The 17,500-nt window shown below is 33.0% G+C and overlaps 1 protein-coding gene across 2 annotated transcripts in view; it reads right to left on the bottom strand.

The window, feature by feature from the left end:
• The window catches only part of LOC118447750 (zinc finger protein rotund), a 193,458-nt gene that overhangs the window by 52,353 nt on the left and 123,605 nt on the right, over nucleotides 1-17,500 (bottom strand). For both annotated transcript variants that reach the window (XM_035880078.2, XM_085664577.1), the window contains exon 5: nucleotides 12,721-12,896. In XM_035880078.2, coding sequence (XP_035735971.1) covers nucleotides 12,721-12,896 — 176 coding nt within the window. The remainder of the gene's footprint in view (nucleotides 1-12,720; nucleotides 12,897-17,500) is intronic.

Genomic DNA, 17,500 nt, shown 5'->3' with positions numbered 1-17,500 from the left:
ATCTTTCTTGAATGTTTTCCAGATTTTTTTCTCTCTTGATAAATTTAAATGAGAGAAGTACATCACTCGTTCTTTTTCTTTTCTTTTTTTTTTTTTTTTTTATTTTTCTTTTACGAACCGAGTCTTTATTATGTAAGATAGGATTAGGGGTAAGGGCGATCGGAGAGGAGAGAAGGCGAGAGGTCGGGTGAGAAAGAAGAGAATAAAAAGAATAAAAAGAATAAAAAGAATAAAAAGAATAAAAAGAATACAAAAAAAAAAAAAAAAAGAAAAAGAAAGGTCTTCTTTGATCGTTTCTCCAGCGATCACGTGATCGCTCGATCACAGGTAATTGCAAGTAAATTCGAATTGTCACGCATTATCACGGTAGCCTCGAGAAAACTTGTGGCATGGATCGTCAGGGGTTCTCATTCGGGTCTTTATCTCTCTCTCTCTCTCTCCCTCTCTCTCTCTCTCTCTCTCTCTCTCTCTCTCTTTTTCTCTTGCTACATCGGTAAGAGTAAAATAACTTTTAACTTAAGTGCATATGGGTATGTACTCACGTACCGATATGTACGTAAGTAAGTACATACATACGTCATTATCGTACACACACACACACACATACACACACACATACACACACATACACACACACATGTATATATATATATGTATATATATATCTTTAAGATAATGATCATAGTAGTAAAGTATCGTGAGAATTTGATTGATAACCTAACGAAATAAGAATATTCATGGGGTTATATATATTTTATCATGAAGCATCACGCAATATAATACAATATAATATAATATAATATAATATACAAAGTTTCAGATGAGAAATGATCTTTCAAAAAATTAGCCCGAAGTAATTTCCGAAAGGCATAACTTTCTTTGATATCGAACCGAGATAGAAAAATCTTACCGTGAATAAACACGAATTGTAGCGGGGCCGTAAAGTTTTCCTTACAATGCATGAAATCGAACGCGTTATCGCGCGACGCATCGACACGATAGAACTTTAATTTCTCGCCTTTCGCTCCAGAAAAGCATTCTGTCCTTCTCTTTCTCTCTCTCTCTCTCTCTCTCTCTCTCTCTCTCTCTTTATCTCTCTTACAGACATATACAGTAATACACATTTTATTCGATGGTATAACATAGTCGATAATCTTTGTACGAGATCGTTCCTTTTACTCGATATCGTCTCTCTCTCTCTCTCTCTCTCTCTCTCTCTCCCATGTTATGCGAGAGTGCGTTCACACCGAATCAAGAAAGCTATCGTACTCCACCATCCTGGACCATTCAAAGAAGAAAGAGCTTTTCTGTCAAGACGGACGGACGAACTGAAGGATCGACGGACCGACGGACGAACGAATGGACGGATGGACGGTTACATAACTACGGTATGCTTATAGGAGAAAAAGAGAGAGAGAGAGAGAGAGAAAGAGAGAGAAAAAGAAAAAAGATAGATAGATAGAAAGAGGGAGAAGCATTGTGCTATTCGATGTACATGAGAAAGCGAAAAGGTAGAGGAGGCGGGGGTAGATTTAGAAATTTAGTACATAGACAGTAAATGGGGTATCATGTTCAGTCTAAGGCTTAAGGACTTTTGTTTGGCGTGGGAGGCTGCTGGCTGCTGCACTGGCCGCTTGGTCCCACCTGATCCGACGAAAAGAGAGAGAAACAGAGAAAGAGAGAGAGTGAGAGAGAGAGAGAGAGAGAGAGAGAGAAAGAGACGACGGACCCAACCAGACCCATTCACCGGCAAAAGTTTTCGTTTTCATTCGATTTCTTACGTATCGCGTCGCGTGGAATAACGTAAAGATCGAAAAAAAACGATAAAATCTTTTCTCCGTTGATGCCGTTTCAAGGAACTTCCCTGATCCGATTGGATATCTCCATTCTAAAGATAAATTGACATTCTACAAAAAGGATTGTCAAAGGTTCGTCGATGTTTTGACAGTTTATTTATGTTTTGTTAAATTTCAAATTTTTTTTTTTCTAATATTCCTGTACGAATTTACAAACGAAGGTAAAATTAATCCTATCGCTTTAATCAACCCTGTATGTAATAATACTGCTAGTTAGATTTTTTTTTTTTTTTTTTTTTTTTTTTTTTTTTTTTTTTTTTTTTTTTTTTTTTTTTTTATAGAAAGGTTTGATTCTCAGTCAAAGGTTCAAATGCGAAAGTTTATGATAATGTCGTTGATCGACAAGAAAATTTTTCTTGTTAAAAAATATCACGTAACACGTTAAAGTATAGAAAATGTTGTTTGAAATTGATCGGCGAAATTGACATGCTCTAATATTTTACGAGGATTGACATAAGAATTAATAAAAATATTTATTAATAAAAATATGTATTCAGTTAATTAATATAAACAAATAAATGAAAGAAAGGAAGAAAGAAACAAGAAAAAAAACAAAAAAGAAGAAACGGCCCAATCAAGTTCCTTCTTCTTCCGTAAGAGAAGATTCGATTAAAATTAGATCTAAGCCGATGTTTTTGGGATGGTCGACGATTCACCGTTGAAAAAGAAGGAGAAGCAAAAGATGATGAAGAAGAGAAAGGGCCCTTCGTTACACTCCAACTTCTCTTCCGCGGAGTAGCTGCTGTTGGTGCTGCTGTAACCGCTGCTGCTGTTGCTGTCTGATGTATACAAAACGCCGATGCTGTAGGAAAAGAAGGAGGAGAAGAAGGAGGAGAAGAAGGAGGAGAAGAAGAAGAAGAAGATGAAGAAGAAGAAGTAGAAGAAGAAGAGGAGGAGGAGGAGAAGGAAGAGGGGGATCCGGGGAGAGGGATAAAAAATCGAGTGGAAAAAATGACGGGCCTCTCGCTACCGTAGTGCGTGATCAGGTGAGGCCCTTTTACCAAGACGGGCACACGCGCTCGCGCGTTCACGACCAACGACGTTCTCTCGTAATGATGCTCTGCTGGATGAGTATATCTTTTATCTCTCTCTCTCTCTCTCTCTCTCTCTCTTTCTTTCTCTATGTGTATGTATGTGTATAGGTGTGTGTATATAAATACGTATGTATATGTATGCTCCGTATACCTTTCGTGGTCACCGCGAGAATGAAGAATGGGCCTTGCGAAATCACTTTGCCTTCGCGGTTCCTCTTCTCGATTAGTATTACTAAAAAAAAATCATGATATACTTGGAAAGAAATGGTCTGGATTTATTTATTTATTTATTTATTTATTTTTGTTTTTTTTTTGTCTTTATGTTTGTTTATTTTTTTTTTTCGTTTCACGTTGAGATTCACATCGAAGGATAAACGATTCGACGTTGCATCAACTCAATGGAATAATCGTTAAGTTAATTCGTTGGAAAATTAGATAAGAAGATATTTAGATAATAAGATGTGTATTTAATTAAATTGTTAGTTAGTTAGTTAGGTAGGTAGGTGCGTGAATAAATACGTAATAAATGATATGAAAATATATTTGTCCCGATTAGTTTTCTTTTAAAACGATTTCTAATATTATTTATCAAAATGACTCGTTGCGATCGATTAGGACAAATGAATTTCGTTCGATCAATGTCATCAAATCGTTTAGCGATTCATTTCTAATTCACAAAATCAGATACATATATTGTTCGACGTACGAATGTATTATTTTCACGATGATAGGAACAAATCGTTATAGAAGATGATACATACATACGTATGTATGTAACAAGCATATTGAAATTGATTGGCCCGTTAAACATTAATTAAATTCATTATTCTAAAATGATCGCGTGTATGCGTATACGCGACGTCCATTCGCGAGGATTATTCAAAGATTGAGAGAGTATATCTTCTATGTATTCGTATTCTTTTTTTTATTCTCACTTCCCTTCTCTCACATTTTAATCCTCCATCCCTTCGACCCTCCCTCTCTCAACATCTTCACCCGCCCCCCCCTACCGCCATTTCAGATCTTTTGGAGCAATTACTCCTCCGTATGATTTCCGCGACGCGGTTAACTAGATACGCGTTGCGGTTTGCCCGTTCACGAAGATCGTACTCGTGCACACGTTTTAAACCAAAGGAGGATGATATCGAGCTTTGGGTATCGATTGGAATGGTGAATGTGAACGATGTACTTATCATCCGAGTAGTTGCTCATAAGAAAGAGTGATGAGTAAGTAGAGTAATGTAGAGTGAGTGAGTGAGTGAGTGAGTGAGTGAGTGAGTGAGTGAGTCAGTGAATGTATTTCAAAGATAAAGAAGAAAGAAAAAGAGAGAAAGAGAAAGAGAGATAGAGAGAGAGAGAGAGAGAGAGAGAGAGAAAATTCAGTGAATGGTCGAAGCAAGATACGAAGAAGAAGGATACGAGGCGAGGAATCAGAGTGGCTTGGAAATGGGATAAGGGGTGAGGGAGGGTAGAAGGGTAGGGTGGAGTGTTGGGGGAGGGAGACGAGGCAGGATGCTGCGCCGTCACGGTACACTAGCCTCCGGACTCGAATCCCGGACCCTCCGGCCACGGAGGTGCATAGCTTCATTCAGGAGAGGCAGCTTTTTTTTACTTCTTTTTTTCCTTTTTATTTTTTTCTTCTTCTTCTTCTTCTTCTTCTTCTTCTACTTCTTTTTCTTTTACTTCTTACTTCTTACTTTTTACCTCTTACTTCTTCTTTTTTCTCTTTTCCCTCTTATTTCTGTTTTTCTTCTTTCTTTCTTTTTTTCTTTTTCTTTTTTTTCTTTTCGTCTTGTTTCGTTTTGTTTTATTTCCTTTCTTTCCCCTTTACCTTTTTACTTTTTCCTCCTTACTCTTTTCTTTCTAATTCACTCTCTTTTTATCTTAGCGATGTTCCTTCCACTTACTTTTTCCACTTCCATCCTATATTACATCGTACCACGAGAAGCGTTGTATCCTCTTCGTCCTCTTAGTCATCGATATTCCGTCGTCGTTGGAGAGTGAGAAAGAGTGAGAAAGAGAGAGAGAGAGAGAGAGAGAGAGAGAAATAGAGAGAGAGAGACAGAGAGAGAGATACGTTGATAAGATTTTCTTTATCATATTTCTTTTGACATTTTTTTTTTCTTTTCCCAAAAAGAATTATTAGATGGAAATGATTAATCCCATATCCGATAAATAGTATCGATCAATTGATTGATCGATCGATCGGGATCCATTTAGTTTGCTTGTCCGTTTAATTTTCTTTCGAGTTTCTTTGTTGAATTTGTTGAAGAACGAAATTGCTTTGTCGATGTTCGATTCTTTTGTTTTTTTTTTTGCGATAAACGATAATTACTGATGAGCGATAATTTTGCCACTCTCTCTCTCTCTCTCTCTCTCTCTCTCGGGGTCTCTGTCTGTCTCTCTCTCTCTCTCTCTCTCTTTTTTCAACTCGAAGAAAGAGAATCCGGAAAAGAAGAGAATAAATGAGGACTAAGGAAGCAATCTGATTTATTATTGATTTCCTGCAGGAGAAAGTGAAAATATTCATTGAAACGTAGCTTATTAGCTCGTTTCGCATTAAATTCGCTTCGATACGTATGATTTCCTCTTCTTTTTTTATTTTTTTATTTTTTTTTTTGGTTTTCTTTTCTTCTTTCACTTCTTCTTTTTTCTTCTCTTTTTTTCTTTCTTCTCCCTTTTTTTCTATTTTTTTTTATTTCTCTCTCTCTCTCTCTTATTTCCTTTTTTTTTATTAATTCATTTATTTATTTTTGTACTTTTAACGATGGTCCACGATTTTATTTCGAAATAACGTCTAATTACTGTCTCTCACGCTCGAAATCCTTTGCCCTGCTTTCACGTTCGCGTAAGTAGAAAGACGACGATGGTGCGGCTCGTCGATCATTCCTTTTTCTACGAACGTTTAAAGTGTTCCCTTTTTACGGGCTTGAAAGGCGCTTGACAAATTTTCTGACATTTCGATTAAAATCAATTGGGATATATTTTTGAATGGAGAAGAGAGAGAGAGAGAGAGAGAGAGAGAGAGAGAGAAAAAATTATATATACATATATATATATATATGTAAATAGAACAAAAAAAAGGAAAGAAATAAAACAGGAGGAATGATAAAGTAACGTCGATGGGAGATCAAAGGAATCGAGAAGGTGGAAATTTTCATTGTAACTTCTTCGTTCGAAGGAAGAAAAAAAAAGAAGAATTATCTTTTGACTTTGAACTGGATATATACATTGACATGAGAAGTTAGCGAGTAAGAGAGAGAGAGAGAGAGAGAGAACCATTGCAAAATGACAACGAAACCGATTAATCGTCAAAGAGATTAGCGAAACGAGTCTCGCCGGTACCGTTGAACGAAATTAAGTGTAATTTCTGGCCGTGCTCTTCCCTTTACGAAATAAGGTAGGACGGAAGGCGTGGCCGCTACGAGAATTTTATTAAAAGGCGGAGGCGAGGAAATTTCGACGCTTATATATCGTCGGTCCGTTTGACTCTCTATCTATCTCTCTCTCTTTTTCTCTTTCTCTCTATCTCTTTTAGTTCGAGCTGCCTTTATTACGCGGATTGAAAGTAATTATGTGAACGGTTAGTTAGAGAAGAGGTCGAACGTCCTTACACGTCGAATTTAATAATTCAAATCTCTCGCGGAAGGACCCATAGGAGTCCGAATATCAATCTTCCTTCGCGATTAATCAAAAAGGAGTTTCTTAATGGCTAAGGTAGAAAGACTATTAAGAGTATGGAAAAAAAAAGAAAAAGAAAAAAAAACAGAAACGAAGAAAGGAGATAAAGAAACGATTAGGAAAGATTTTTATGTCGATGTTCGATAAGGAAGAAACGAAAAGGCGACGTTTCCGTTTTCGAATGATTTCAACGTACTACAAATTCCGCTTTCCATCGAACGATCTACCAAGGACGAATTATCCTTCGTTTGCGAAGGCCGGCTCCATTCGTTTCACCGATCGTGCCTTGTCAGCGTGCTTCCGTTCTACCGGGAACTCAACGCAAATTTTCTTCTTACGTCTTTATACATTTATAGATATACATATACATATACATATACATATATATATATATATATATATATATATATGTATATATATATATTACGTACGTAAGAATAAAAATTTCTTAAAGAGGTAATTCGCAAACAGGATATATATTTACACTTCGAAATTATATTTCTTATCACTTATTTATAATATTTAAATCGTAACGGTAGCACAAAGTGGTGAAGAAAAAAAAAATTATACGTCTTTACTTTTAATGTTTCTCCACGTAAAATTGTATTCGCATAAAATGAGTCCCGAAGAATGATATCAAGAGTGTAAAACACAATTTTTTTTATACTCGATATCGTCACGTTAATTTATATATAATGTCTATTTATGTAGATTGAAATGATGAAAGAAAATGGTCGGCCGGAAAAAAGAAAAAATATAAAAAGAAAAAAGAGAAAAAAAAAGAAAAGAAAAAGAGAAAAATAAATAAGGCGCGAGAGAATGAAATATTTTCTTCTTACTTTCTTCACGTACGCATATATGGCCGAGTATTCGATACATAATGAGCTAAAGATTGATAACAACGGAATATATATATTTTACGCTTTGAATCCAATTATTTATGCGTATCTTATTTAAATCGAAATGATAAGACTAAATGGATGATTGGTAAAAAAAGAAAAGAAAACAACAAGAAGAAAAATAATCAGATATGTAAATTTTCTTCGCATGTGTGCAAGTATATGGCATATAAGTGTATTCGAGTTGTACTTAAGAGTAATACCAGCAATATATATTTACAATTGCAATTGTCACATCATTAATACATTCAAAACCGAAATAATAGAACAAATTAGTGAAAAGAGAAAAAAAAGAAAAAAAAATAATCGAGAATGCAAATTTTCTTTTTACACTCACATTTTATATTCATAGATTCAGTATACATACACGTGTATGTTTATCACGAATAAAATAAAATAAATGACTGATACAAATAGAATATTTTTGCACTTGTAATCATCGCGTCATTTATGTATCTATTATGTCGAAATAGTTGGAAAAAAAGTAATGAACGAAACTAAGAAAAAAAGGAAAAAATATTTGCGATCATTAAATTTTCTTGTTACGTGTGTATGTATGCGTATATATATATATATATTATATATATATATATATATATATATATATATATATAATGTATAGATAATATTTATGTAAATCGAAATGGTAGGACAAAATGTTAACCAGAAAAAAAACAAAAAAATAATCAAGGATGCCAAATTTTTTTTCTTGTCTCTGTGTAAGTACGTTTAAACGTGATATAAATATGTATTGTACATATGTTCGAATAAAATGAATTGAAATGTTAACAGAATATATTCACGTATGAAATCATCAAATCGTTTAAATACTCAAATAAATATTGTAAAAGAGAAAGTATTATATTAAACAAACCAAAAAAAAGAAAAAACAGAAAAACATTAGAGAAAGAAAATATTATGATAGCAAATTGATCGGGAATGTTCGCCTTCGTTCTTTTGCGTTCTTAAATACAAAGTGAAAGACCGCAACGTTTTAAACCGCGTTCTTCGCTAATGAATCGTGTGATTACCAAAATAAACAAATTCGAATCTTTGAAAATACCGAAATGGCTTCGTTAAAGACGATCTACTTTCGTTAGCGACCAATCAGGATCAGTTTTGATCGACCCTTATCTCTCTCTCTCTCTCTCTCTCTCTCTGTCTTTTTTCTTCTTTTTCATTACTCAGTGGCTTTTAACTAATAACTTCAAACGATCCTTCTGGATCTCATATCATGATCTTTTTACTTATCTTATCTATTTCAATCTTAATAAATATTATCTATAGGAATATATTTATACGTATATATATTTACATATGTATATATATATATATATTAATCCTTAAAAATTATAAATATTATGATAAAATAGATCGGAAAAAATTCCAGTAAAAAGGATTTAAGATTCGAAAATCATTTATCGATTTTTCATTTTATATATATATATATATATATATATATATATATATATTCTTTTTCTTTATCTTTTTTTCTTTGTAATTAATTTGATTAATTGAATTGATTTAATTGAATTGATAAGATAAAATACATAAAGATCGATAACGAAATAATCGATTTGTATTTCTGAAAGATCTAATCAAACGTAATGTGCATTACGACTTGAATCATTAATCGATATGATATATTAAGTTAATAAATTTTGATTAGTTTTCCTCGATTTACAATAATCTTAATCAATTTCTATGATCATTCTTTGATAGTATCATTACGATTTAACGATCCACAAAAGTGAAATGTGTGCGTAAACTTTAACTATAGTAAGCGAGGACGACGACGTTCTTCGAACTTTTTTTTTCTCTCTCTCTCTCTCCCCTCTCTTTGTTTCTTTCTCTCTCTCTCTCTTTTTTATCTATTGCTTGGTAATAATAATAATTAACATGGAAAGCGCGGAAAGCTGTAAAATTTTAACGATTGTCTCTAAACGGCTCGTAAAGCGTGCATACGTGTGCTCGCGTCTTGAGAAATCGCCCATCCGAATCCAAAATATACAGAATCGCATTGGAAAGTTTCTAATTTGCATTAAAAAGAAAAAAAAAAAAAAAAAAAGAAAAAAGATGCAAGAAAAGAGTTTAACGATTGATTTTCGAGGAAGGGCAATCGAATCGGAAAACAAAGATGAAAAGAGAAAAATCGCTATTGCAAACTTTAAGAAATAACGATATTTTTTAATGTTGTGGAAAAATTAAAGAAAAGAAAAAAAAAGGAGAGGGACGGTAAGAAATCGAAAGGATTTTACCATTTTTTTTTCTTTCGTTTTCTTCCCTTTTTTTCCTTTTTTCTTTTTTTTTTGTCGAGAAGTAAAAGGTTCTTAAAAGAAATTAGAAAACTACATAAGACCGAGTACTTGAAAATGGTTTTACAGAAGTTTCAAAGAAATAAAAGATGAATATATATATATATATATATATATATATATATATATATATATATATATTTATACGATATAAGATAATTCGAGATTTTAGGTTGGATCCACTCGTAAAGTCGTTAAAGAAATAACATTTTGGATGCGGTTATTAGATTTCCGAAAAAAGAAGAAGAAGAAAAAATAAAAAAAGAAAAAAAAAGAAAAGCAAAGAAAAAAGAGAAAACCTTCCTTGAATTCTGTCTATTTTCTTACCTATTCCCATTTCTTAATCTAGTTAACACGAAACTTATCGATAAGTTAACATTATAAAAACCATTTCAATATTTATAATAATCATTTGTTATAATTCTTTAAATACAATATATCCTCGATAAATAATATTCAATTGAAGATTTACATTATCGTATGACAGGGATTAATATGTAAAATTATCGACATAAAAAATACAGTCTTAATTTGTGATAACTAATGTCCAACATGGTTTTCGGTGTAGCTATGTCAAAGATAACGTAAGAAATTGTTATCAAATGAATATTTTGTTTACTTAAGAAACTTTTTATATGAATATTTTACCTACTTTAAGAAACTTACCAAATGAATATTTTGTCTACTTAAGAAACTCTTTCCAAAACATGTGGGTGAAGACTCTCTCTCTCTCTCCCTCTCTTTCTCTCTCTCTCTCTCTCTCTCTCTCTCTCTCCCTCTCTTTCAGTCTCGGTCTCTTTTTCTTTTTCTTTCTCTTTCTCCCTTTCTAGAAGACTTCGTTCCGCAGTCTATTACGTCAGGAACAGAGAAAAGTGGTCGGTCGTTGAATAGCCGGTGTTTTACAACAGTGGCGAGAGTCGAACAACCCTCGTGGCTTTGTCGAATCGTTCCTCGCTGCGCGAAATGTACCTGTGGTAAACGTACCGACTACCGTTTGCCCCCACCTCTACACCCTTTTTTCTCTCCCTCGCACTCTTCTGAACGGTCGAGTAGACCTCGAGGGTCCGTGGAATGAAAGAAAAGAGAAGGGAAACACCGTAAAGAGTTAACTTACTGTAAAATGAACCATCGTCGAGCTTAAGACTCGTTGAAACGAGATGAGACGACGACGGTGAGACAGAAAGAGAGCGAGAGCAAGAGAGAGAGAGAGAGAGCAAGAGAGAGAGAGAGAGAGCAAGAGAGAGAGAGAGAGAGAGAGAGAGAGAGAGGGAAAGAAAGAGAATGAACTAAATTCCGCAAATCTCCTTATACTTTGATTTTTTATTTTTCAACGAAAACTTTTTGTCTTATTAGACGATTAATTTTGTGTATTGAAAATTTGTTTTACTTTTGATTTATTATACCTTTTCATAATTCGACGAAATCTTTAAGTTACGTGACACTTAACGAAATACAAATTAATCTTCGAAAATCTTGACGATTTGTAATGGAATAACAGTAAATAAGTCTCCTTAAAGACTTTGAGAATTTAATTTATTGTAAAATGGATCATCGTCGAGTTTAAGGCTCCTTGAAACGAGATAAGACGAAAGGTAAAACCGAAAGAGAGAGAGAAAGAGAGAGAGAAAGAGAAAGAGAGAGAGAGAGAGAGAGAGAGAGTGAGAGAGAGAATTAACTAAATTCCGCAAATCTATTTATACATTGACTCTTTATTTTTCAACGAAAACTTTTTGTCTTATTATACGATTACTTAAGAGTATTAAAAATTTGTTTTACTTGGTTTGATTTGACCGTATTAACACATAATTTCTTTTAATCTTTAGGTACGTGCATCCTAATAATGCACAAATCAATCTTCAAAAATCTTGAACGATTAATAATTATATTTATTTGATAATATCTTTAAAAATCTTGACAATTTATTAATAAAATAATGGCAAATAAATGTTTATTGAAGACTTCAAGAATAAATTTATAATAAAATGGATCGAGTTTAAAACTCGTTGAGACGAAATAAGACGTAGCCGAAATTAAATAGCGCGAATTTAATTATACCTTTGTTTTGAATTTTTCAACAAAAATTTGTTTATCTTGCTACTCAGTCAAGCTTCTCTTTCCATAGAGTAATTAAAAATTTGTCTTACTAATTGCTATATTATCACATAATTTGACATCGTCTTTAGTTACATGCATCTTAACAGCTCATAAATTAATCTTTATTCTGGTATCTTTAAAAAATCATCTTAATGATTCGTAACGCGATAACAGTAAATAAATCTGCAAAGACTTACGAGATTTAATTTATTGAAAAATGGATTATAGTTGAGTTTAAAACTCGTTGAAATGATATAAGACGACGGCCAAAGATCGAAAGAGAGAGGGAACTAAATTGAGCAAATCTAGTTACGCTTTGACTTTGAATTTTACCCGAAACTTTTCATCTTACTAAGATATAGTTATCTTCTAAGTATTGAGGGTGTGTATAACCGATTTCAAGGATCAAATATAATCTCATAATTTAATATCATTTATATAAACCATACGTCTTAGATTAGAAAAGAATTAATTAAAAAAAAAAAAAAAAAAAAAACATATATATATATATTTATATATCCAATAGCCCTCGACGATTTGTTATGCGAATGAAACAAATCCTTTCTTATCGTAATACAGTTACACCTATCTATCTATTTGATTTCAAACGCTGAATGAGGACAATGGATAACGATGAGATAATGAAAAAAAAAAAAGAAAAAAAAATAAAAAAAAATAAAAAAAAAAAAAGAAAAATATATAAAAGAAAAAATAAAAAAAAAAAAAGAAAAAAAAGAAACGAAACGAACACGATCGTTTCGATTAAATAAATAAATATGTCTAATTCGTCGTCAAATATCATAACCTAAATCACAAAACGAAAATGAGGATGAATTCTCACCTGAGGACACATCTTGCACTGGTACTTCCTCGGCGGATGCGAGTGAGGTCCACCGAGATGAGGGTTGAGATGAGACGGATGAGATGGCTTCACCGTTAGAGGCTGAGGAACCACCAGTAGACTCGCCGGGGGACTGCCGCTGCTAGATCCACCGGCACCGCGATACTGATCTTCCCCTAAAACAAAAAAAAGAAAAGAAAATTGGAAAGGAAGGAAAAAAGAAAAAAAAAAGCAAAAAAGAACACGTGAACGTAATACAACAAATTCAAGCGCTAATCTGTTACGATTTGTTATCGTCTAACGTACATACGTTTCTTACGAAAAAAAAAAAAAAAAAAAAAAAAAACTCCCGAGTAACTATTTATCAAATCGTCGTTCCTTCTTCCTCGCTCGTAATAATACGAAAAGAGAAGAAGAAGAAGAAGAAGAAGAAGAAGAAGAAGAAAAAAAATAAATAAATAAATAAAAAAAAAAGGGAAAAAATTTCTTTGATAACGGGAAGAAACGACAAGAAAAACGAAAACAACAAAAAAAGAAAACAAAAGAAGAAGAAGAAGAAGAAGAGGGAATGAAAGGACAGAGAGAGAAAAAAAGAAAGAAAAAGAAAGCAAACACTATCGAATACGCGAAAATATACGTGTCAGTTACTTCATATATAGTTGACTCTTAGTTAGGATTTACCGTGGCGGCTAACGACAGATAATTAACGCAGAAGTAGGCAGTTACGAATTAGATGCAGTGACGAGCGCGCGAGCGCAATAACGCGCGCCGTGTGGATGAAAGAGCCCGAGAGTAAGAATGAGGAGAAGGATGGAGGAGGAGGAGGAGGGGGAGGAGGAGGAGGGGGAGGAGGAGGAGGAGGAGGAGGAGGAGGAGGAGGAGGGATTGAGAGGAGGTTGAGGTTGAGGTTGAGGAAGAAGAGAAGGAGAAGAAGGAAAAGAAGAAGGAGAAAGAGAAAGAGAATGAGAGGAGAGGGAGAGAAGACTGACGCAAGAGAACGCCGTGCAAGGGGCAAGGATCCTGCAGGTTGCAAGGACGAACGATCCGCTATTACGAATACTCGTTATTAAGTCGGAACACTCAATATCGATCGTTGTGTGAATGTGTGTGTGTGTGTTTGTATATATACGTGTACATGTGTATGCGCATGTATATATGTGGACGTCTGTATGTATGTGTATGCGGCAAAGCAGGTGCTCTCACACTTGCTCTCGGGTACGCCTACGTGTAACACTGACTGCTTCTTCGTTCCGATTATGATTTCCTGTTGTTGCTGATTCTATTACTTTAGTTGCTGCCGTTTCTATCGCCGTTAAACGCTTTATATTCCTTTATTCTCCTACGTATTACTTTGCTTCGTTATTAACGTAAGTAAAGATTTTTTTTTTTTCTTCTTCGAAACGAATTTACGCGATTTCAAGATTCTCGCGTGTATGCACGTATGTACGGTACGTACGTTTAAACGTAATTTTGTATGTAATTTTTTTTGTTTTTATTTTTCTTTTTTTTTTTTTTGTTTTTGTTTTCGAAACAATCGACGCAAGGTACAAACGATGGACTTTTCTTTCAAAAAGATCGCGTGGATTTTTTTTTTTTTACTTCTTCTCTTTTTTCTTTTTCTTCTTTCTAATCTGTTCTCTCTCTCTCTCTCTCTCTTTCTCCTCACATATCTCTACCTTTTTCAATGATATTTTTCAATTTTTTTTTCTTTTCTTTTTCCTTCAAATAAAGCATAGTTATGTTATTTTATTATATAGAATAGAATGAAATAAGATTTGAGGTTATTTAAGATTTTTTTAATAGATCTCTCGATGGAGATCCGTGGATCTATTTATTCCTTTTTTCTTTCTTTTCTTTTCTTTTCTTTTCTTTTCTTTTTTTTTGTTCTTTGTTTCCTCCTTTCTTTTTCTTTCTCAACGAAGCACAGTATTGCGAATTTATTTGCGAAGATCGGCAATGTATGAAAACGTTGAATCGAAGAAAATTTCATTTCTATTATATTTAATATCACTCGATATGAAGAAATCGGATGTAATCGTTGATTCCCGATCAAATTCACGAAATATCCAATCGGCCATATTTTTGTACGTCGAGTTGGACGGCAAATTTTCTTCTTTTTTCTTTTCTCTTTTTTTTTTTTTTTAAATCGTTCGATCAATCTTTATATCATATCGATCGAATTTTATAGAATTAAATTTTCCTTCAATCTTTTACAATACAAGTATATATATATATATATATCTACAAATTTAATCATATTGTTACGATAACGTGATATTTATTTATGTATGTATCTATATACATATATACCTATGTATATATATTTAACCATTTATCTACTTGCCTATATAATAATAATTCTTCTCTCCTTTTCATAATATAACATACAGTAGTCAAGTTAAGTGTGCGACACATATGCATGTATGTACGTGTAAGCGTATACGTAACGTTCTCCTCGCGGCATAACTAATTGATCTTTCCAACGCGCTTGAACCCGATAATTAACATTAGCATAAGCGATCTCATGCACAGGGAAATCACGAAGACGATGGCGTAGTTAATAGCGACAATGGTGACGATAAAGTAATAGAAAGAAGTATTAACGTTTCCTTTTCTTTTTTCCTTTTTTTTACTTCGATCATTCTTTCCCCTCTCTAATTTCATGTCTTTCTTTCTTCCTTTCTCTCTCTCTCTCTCTCTCTCTCTTTCTCTTTCTTTTTAACTCTATCTCTTTCTATTTTCATTTTTCTCTCTCTGTCTTCTTCTCCTTATCTCTTTCTCTCTTTCTCTCTCTCTCTCTCTCTCTCTCTATTTGTCTGTCTATCTGTCTGTCTCTATCTCTTTTTCTCTTTATCGTTTTATAAATGTCGAGCAGATATACATATTCGTACGAATAGTAGAAACGTTCGTTCGTTCGTTCGTTCAATTTTGCGTGTCGACGTCGACGCTTCGTCGATTCGAAAGTGACTGCCGGCAGTTATGGAGAGATGAAAACGATACTCCTGGGCTTGTAAATCGAACAACAACGACGTTAATCCCGTTTGATAGGTATTCACGTTGTTCCTTTTTCGTGAGCATTGTTTTGTTTTGTTTTGTTTTGTCATGCTACGTTTTTGTTCTTTATGATCTATTTTTCTTCCCCCTCCCCTCCTACCTCCCTCCCTCACCCGTTCTTTTTCTTCCTTTCAGTTCGTTTTCTTTTCGAAAGGGATCTAAAAAGAGAGATAGATAAAAATTCGTCGACGTCGTTGGATTGAAAGTTGACGTTTCACTTTCGTCGTTCAACGTTCTTCTTTACATAGTACGTATAACCCCTTCCCCCCGTCTTTCATCCTCCAACCCTATCTCGCTTGGCCCATGCGACGATGGGATATATTACGTAGATTGAAAAATACAACGAATGAATATTTTTCCTGAATATGCGATGATTGAAAAAAATTTCCTTTTTCTTTTTTTTCTTAATTTTTTTTTTTCGACACAGATTATTAGAGAAATTAAAAAAAAAAAAAAGAAAAAGAAAAAGAAAACTTTTTTTTTTATTTACTTTGATCATTTCAATAAATTTCTCCCCTTCCCCCTCCACCCGAAAGATTCGATTTGTTATCTCTTCGATAGGAATAAAAATTCGATGGATATAAAGTAAATAAAAAAAAATAATATAAATTAAATATTCTTGGAGTAATAATTGCAATAAATGCAAATTAATTTTCCTGATCGTTAGTTTAGATTATTAGAGAAAATGATGAGAATTTTTTGTTAATTTTAATCGTATTCGGAAAAAGTGATCTTACATTTTCCGTATATATTTGACGTATATAAACGTAGATGAAAAAAAAAAAAGAAATAAAGTGATGCAAACATTATTCGTGGTATATCGCCTAAATTAAAATTGTTCATTGTTAATTTAGATCAGGGCTTTTGAAACTTCTATACGTCCGAGACCCACTTTTATAAATGATATTTTTTCGCGGCAAATTCCTAATGAACTCTTTCAATGTAAAATACTGTTATATTTTGATATTTAACGTTGATACTTTAAGAATTTCTCATTTAGAATATTAGAGAAATTATCAATTTCGTTTATTTTGATCATTTTACGAGAAAGTAGATTTTATATTCAATCGACATAACGTAAATAAAAAATAATATATATACCTACACATACACACGCACGCATATATATATATATATATATATATATATATAATATTGAATTCATAATTATTTTATAATTTATAATTAATAAATAACTACATAAATAAATTACGGCAATATTATATACATATATATTCATCATGGTATGTAAAAAAAAAAATTGTTCACTATTATCCCCTAAAGCTATTAGAAAATTTTCATTAATTTTATTAATTTTAATTATTATTCCACAAGATTTGAACAAATGATTTTCTTTTCTCTTTTCGATTCAAAAATGAAATCTTCGTTAACAAAGTCAACGTGTCTTTCACATTTTAAACTTTTTTTTAAAAATATCCAAGCACATATGATAGTATTAATATGGAATCGAGCCTGTGCGTAAAACAAAATTGGAAAAAGAAAAGGAAAAAGAAAGAGAAAAGAAAGGAAAAAGAAAATATTACGATCACGACGATGGTTAGATCAAAACGACGATACGTGTATTTTTTTTTCTTCCTTTTTTTTTTTTTTTTTCTTTTTTTTCTTTTTTTTTTTTTTTTTTTTAATATCGATTACACCGAAGGACAACGTTTCGTAACTCGCCGTTGAACGAGTAATTTTCACCGAGTACTTCTACCTACATATG

This window comes from Vespa mandarinia, chromosome 1, assembly GCF_050613455.1.
Source record: "Vespa mandarinia isolate Hongniang chromosome 1, ASM5061345v1, whole genome shotgun sequence".
Taxonomy (NCBI): Eukaryota; Metazoa; Arthropoda; class Insecta; order Hymenoptera; family Vespidae; genus Vespa; species Vespa mandarinia.
Note: the sequence above shows the minus strand (reverse complement) of the source record. Positions and strands in the feature narration are given on the sequence as shown.